The following is a 5780-nucleotide window of genomic DNA, read 5'->3' on the forward strand; positions in this document are numbered from 1 at the left end:
CAGCAACGGGTTGAGCCACGTCTTAGGGGCTCCGCAGCCTGGAGCCCACATGTACTTCTCTTTAACTGGCTATGTCTCGATATTCCCGTCTCTCTCCACCTAGGAAGGGAGGCCATCCCAGGCCACTGGGGATTCAACAAGAAAACAGACACACTTGGAAGGGTCCATGGTGTCTGCATACTCGAAGTCTCACATCTGGGTGTGGGGATCCCCATCCCCTCCTTGGCTGCACAGTGAGGACAGAGCTGGTGCCCAGGACCCTAAACCACTGCTCATGTAAGAGCGAGTGTGGGCAATCCCTTGGAGCGCATGCCCTCAAAATGGTGGGGGACCCACTGGCGACTGGCAGGATGCCCCAAGTTGGCCAGCCCCTGACCTTACAAGGTGAGAGTGACCTCCGTGGGCATTGCAGGCCTCTCTCAGGACACTCACAACCTATGCCAGGCATCAGGATTCCAGTTCTCACAGCACCTTATTGCCTGCTCATCCCAAAACCCACGAAGGCATTTCCACCCTCACTGACACCCCCTTCCTACCCTCACGTGCACCATCACTCTCCAGCTAAGAAACCACATTAGTTACGCTTCAGCTGCAGTTCCAGTGAACTCAACGCCATCAGAGAAAGGATACAGACTCCTTGGGTGATGTTTTTGGCACATCTGGCTTCTTTCCTGGAATGGTCACATTGAGTCGCTTTTTCTTCGCAAACAGGGTCTAGAAACAAACTCTTATTCTTTAACAGGCATGATGTCTGAGCCTGTCCCCCATCCTGTGTGCCAAACAAAAGCCATTCTCATCCCCTGACCTCCATGCCCCTCAAGCTGAGTTACTTCTCATATGTGGTTTGGTCTGTATGCAATTCTCAGGAAGAATTCTGAACCTGCACCACTCAAAGTGTGGTTTTGAGACCGGGAACACTACCATCCTCTGGAAGCTGGTGAGAAGTGCAGGTTCCCTGGCCCTGCTCGCAGCTACTGGGTCAGATTCTTTGGGTGGGGAAACTAGGAACTTGCTTTTTAACTTGACTTCAGGGGATGCTGGTTGCTTCTGAAGTTTACAAGGAGCTACGGATAAACATCGAAGGCATATTTCACAGGGACAAAGCTTAAGTCTGGTCTGGGAAGAGTGCATTATTCAGTCTTTTCAGAGCCCCATTTGCCGCTGGAGTTGGAGGCTACCAGATTCTTGGTCGAGAACTCAGAATCTCCACCCACAAACCGTGCCGCAGAGCGCTGTGCCGGCTGTGGCCACAGGAGGGCACCCGTGACAACCTAATGGGTGCACTTCAGCCATCCCTGAGGGCATCTTCGTCTTTCTGGTTCTCCACTGCTCCAATTGCAAGCGGCCCCCGTCCTGGAAACACCTTTGAGGAATAGGGACAGCCATAACTAGCCAGGCCCCTAGTACCAGCACTTGGCAGCGCGTCCCTTGGCTGGGCAGCTGCATTCAGGGAGGTGCAGAGAACAGGGTTGGGGGCTCCTGCTTTTGGTCTCCTCAACCCCTGCCCACGACCCCCAGGCTGGTGCCCCCCACCCGAGACCCTCGGGGGAGCAGACACCTGCGGGACATTGCGCCAGTCCTCCCGGGCTCCCCGCCTCTCTCTCAAGAGGCCCAGTGCTTTCTCGGGGCGCTGTACCTGCTCACTCACGATACTAGCGTGCACTGTCATCCCTTTCCACCCTTTCGTCTCTGCCTTTCCACCTATCCTCCCCCTCCCATCCCACCCCCACTGCTGAGTCCAGGGCTCACCTTCCACTCATACCTCTCACACTTGTGTTCCTGTGCTGGGCTCTGACTCTGGGGCGCCCAGTGGAGGTCTCCTTTAGCCCACGGAGGTGCTGGGGCAGCCGGGGCTGGGCCTCATGTCCAGGGCACTCTCTCCCCCATTGCTGGTCTTTTCCAACACACCTGCCTGGATGTGTTCCTCTCCCCTAAACAGGAGATGATTTAAACGCCTTTGGAAGAAGGGAGGCCACGTGTGGGAGAGACAGGGTGTAACCGCAGAGATGAGGCCTGGAGGGAGGAGTTTCTGCCCCAGCAGGTGAATTTAAGGGCCAGACCTGACCCCTGGAAGGCTCCAGTGGACACCAGGGATCTGAAAGGCAAAGGCAAGGGCTGCTGGAGCCTGCATCATGTGGAGTCCGCAGAGGAGGAAGGCTCTGCCCTGCGCACTGTCACTGCTTTTCATGGGCTTCCAGTTCCTGGTGACCTATGCCTGGTGTTCTGAAGAGGAAATGGGAGGTAATAATAAAATAGTCCAGGATCCTATGTTCCTCGCCACAGTGGAGTTTGCCTTGAACACTTTCAATGTGCAGAGCAAGGAGGAGCATGCCTACAGGCTGTTGCGCCTCCTGAGTTCATGGAGGGAGGACAGCATGGACAGAAAGGTTGGTGACCACATCCTCTTCTGGCCTGTCCTTCTCCATCTGCCCCTAAGTGAGGGACCAAGGTGTCTGGTCTAGGAGACTTGGTTCACCATCAGCAGTCCATAGTTGGGTAGTCCATAACCAATTACGCTAGTTTCAGTTTGGGAAAACATTGAACTTAAAAATTTTTTTTAAATTAGGTTAATGTCTATTCATATGCAAGATACATGTTTCAATCTTCATGATTTTTATGACATTGTATAACTGAAGGGTGACTTCAAAATAAGGACTTCTAAGGAGATGAAGCTGACAAGAAGAGAAAATAACCAAAGAGACTGGCAAATATTTCCAGGTCATAAAATGAAAAATGGAAAAGCAAGGACCCACACACACACATACACACACACACACAGAGAGAGACAGAGAGAGAGAGACAGAGAGAGAGAGAGACAGGCAGACAGAGAGCGAACAGTGAGAATTTGAGGGCAATAAAGAACACCATTGGCCCTGGGAGGCCACCGTGAAAGGTTAGTTCTCTGATTTCTACCTTCTCTGGGCTCCTTGCTCTGTCTGCACTTAATGAACTGAAGGCCAATTTACACTCTTCCTCAATGGACCTTTATCCTAAAATGCTTGCCTTTTTGATGAAATCATTAATGTGGTCAGGAATGCACAGTTCATCTGGGCTTCAGGCATGAACAACTAAAATGCCCTCCTAGTGGAGAACTTCTGGTTTAGAGAGAGAAGGAGCATTGCTCTTCCTTTCTCGGCACCAAGAGCCTGAAAGAAGGGCAGAGGGACTCTAGTACCGCACAGAGCTTAAGCTCTGGAAAGACTCTGTGCAGGGCCCTGGCTGGATCTCTGCCTCCTGGGGTGGATTCTTCGCTGCCATCCTCAGGATTGCAATGCTGGTACAGAGGAATTTTCCTCCTTGCTCATTTGCTGCTTCCTCTCAGGAGAATTAAAAGCCTGATGCAACCCTCAAAGGGGCATCTGGTCAAGTAATGGTGTCTGCTAACATTCATGCTGGAACCTTGGAAGTCTCAGAGATTGAGATTGGCCAGGCCTCATGCTTCTGCTTTCCCAGTGCTTTGCTTGATTCTCCAAGACCTCAGTGTAAGCCTCCATTCTTAATACCATTAGAATAAAATCTAAGCTGCTTACTGTGGTCTATAAGTCCTAAATGACTGTGAGTCCTAAAAGCCTTCCACATGGCTTCCTGGATATGGCAATCCCAGCATCAGTTTGGAGTCTGGGAAGAATAGATGGGTGGGAAGGAGGCTATGGAGTGGAATTAAATAGAATGGAATGGGAAGGAGGGCAAGGAGAACTTGAGCATGCACTCTGCAATAGGGCAGATGGTGTTTCTCGAAGCCATTTTCCCAGGGTATGTGCCTGTGTGTAGTGGGAGCGCTGCGTGTCATTCTTCTTGCTGGAGGTCACTTGGAAGGTTTGACAACACGCTGTAGATGAGGCTCCCTCTGTCCCAGGGCTGAAGTTACCCTGAAAACTCTTGGAGATCCAACACCCTCCCGGACATGTGGCTCTGTCCTCTGGGAATGCAGCTGCAAGATCAGATGCCTGCTGAGAGTGAAGCTGGAATCTCACCATGGGAAATGGGGGTGGGTGGAGGTGGAGAATGTGTTAGTGGGGTCTGACTCAGCCTGCATCCTCCCCAGACCCACCATGCCCACCTGCTTTTTGCTCTTAACTCCTCAGTCTAGAGAAGATCCCCTGGGTTTCACCTCCAGTGAGCTGATGCCAGGCCCATGGGCAAGCTCTCAAATGCAGTAAAGTGTTGGGGCCTCTCCTACTCAAATGGCATCTTTACTAGCAGCTACTTAGGGGCGGGAAGACGGTGCATCCACTTTAATCTTCTTTGTCCAACAGTGGCGAGGTAAGACGGTGTTCTCCATGAATCTGCAACTGCGCCAAACCGTATGTAGGAAATTTGAAGATGACATTGACAACTGCCCTTTTCAAGAAAGCCTGGAGCTGAACAATGTAAGACAGGGCATCAGCTTTCCTCAGGTCCACAGCTGTGGATGCTGCATGGGGTGTGGTGTGGGCACAGGAGCAGCTGACAAAGCCATTCCGAGGGCAAAGGGAAGTGAGCCCACAGCAGGCTGTACCAGGCTGCCCTGCTTGTGCCTTAGTGAGAAGCCCAGTGAGGCAGGAAGCCCAGGGGTTCACTTTCAGGCCCCTGGCCAATCTGAGTTTCCTGATTCTGCCCTCTGACACCATTGCAGCCGCCTGCACCTGGGCCACATGGCCTTCAGAACCTTCTCTCTGGTCTTCCTCCCCACTTCTTCCCTGCCTTCTAGAGAAAGAGCCTGGAGACAATGGTGACAATGTCTGTGGGTACTTTTCTCAGGGTTTCCCTACCCTGCCCTAGACCCAAAAGTGGTGGAGGCTGAGAAGAAGCCCCACTGCCCTCGCTCCTAGGCCCCACTGAGCTGCAGCACCTGCTCTAGGGGATGAGCTCCAAGCAAAGCCTGGCTCTGGGAAAACTTCCCATTCTTAGTCAACCCCCTTATTGTAAGATTAACAAATAGGTAACTAATTGCCTAAGTCTGGGAACTGCTTCCAGTGGGACAAAGCATCCTCCTGCTGCTCTTGGATGCCGGGATCACACCACGACAGCCTGGGGTTCCCCTGAGGGGCACGGGCTGGAGGAGGAGGCATGGCACAAGTGACCCTGGCTAAGGAGGGAGGGAGCCTCAAATCACGATGTAGTTCAGGATTGGCCTCAGGCTCAGGCTAGACCTGAAGGCCAGAGCCACGTGGCTCAATTGCTGGCCCCAGGAATGGGCAAGGTGGAGATGGAAACTGTGTTGAGGGCAGATGCCACAAGATTCCCCAACCTCCCCAAACCCCGCCCTACTGTCTCTTCCTGTTTGTTCCCTCAGACTTTCAGCTGCTTCTTCACTGTTGAAACCATGCCCTGGAAGACATATTTTGAACTCCTGAACAAGACCTGCTCAGAGGGGCTCTCCTGAGTGGAAGCCACTCACATGCCTGGCCACATGCTGCCCCCTCCCCCGTGACCACCAGGTGTTCCCAGGAGTTGACATATCAGTGGCTGAGCAGCTCCGTGCATATTCGTTCTCTTACTTTGCAAGTGTCTGAGGTTCTATGACTTGGCATTTTAGAAAATCCTCATTGTCCAGGTTCCTCATGTAGAATAGGTCATTAAACATCAGCATTTCCAGAAGCTTCCTGTGCCATGTTCTGGAGGGAGGGGGCTGAGCAGTTGATGGAGTTCCTCTCAGAAGGGCAGCCTATTTGCATCTGCGTCAGTGGGGTCCTCCCTCCCTTAAGACCTCATGAGCCAGCTCCAGGTGGCACAACCAAGATTAGTCTGAGCTGCTGTCTCCATGCTCATGGCTGATGATGACCCATGTGGCCCGAGGT

The 5780-nt window shown here is 52.6% G+C and overlaps 1 protein-coding gene across 1 annotated transcript; it reads left to right on the forward strand.

Annotated features, from left to right (window-relative positions):
• The first annotated feature begins 2079 nt into the window (after nt 1-2079).
• On the forward strand, nt 2080-5580 carry CST9 (cystatin 9). Its single transcript, XM_063634169.1, has 2 exons — nt 2080-2387; nt 4257-5580. Exons 1-2 carry the CDS (start codon nt 2133-2135, stop codon nt 4602-4604), a joined length of 603 nt encoding a protein of 200 aa, XP_063490239.1. The 5' UTR covers nt 2080-2132; the 3' UTR covers nt 4605-5580.
• The last annotated feature ends 200 nt before the right edge of the window (nt 5581-5780 follow it).

Source organism: Symphalangus syndactylus, chromosome 24 (genome assembly GCF_028878055.3).
Source record: "Symphalangus syndactylus isolate Jambi chromosome 24, NHGRI_mSymSyn1-v2.1_pri, whole genome shotgun sequence".
NCBI lineage: Eukaryota > Metazoa > Chordata > Mammalia > Primates > Hylobatidae > Symphalangus > Symphalangus syndactylus.

Excerpts from the sequence above, each read along its gene's own strand:
- CST9 (XM_063634169.1), top strand. The coding sequence starts at position 2,133 with ATGTGGAGTCCGCAGAGGAGGAAGGCTCTGCCCTGCGCACTGTCACTG. Across the intron at positions 2,388-4,256 it reads AGGACAGCATGGACAGAAAG|TGGCGAGGTAAGACGGTGTT; the intron begins GTTGGTGACCAC and ends TTTGTCCAACAG.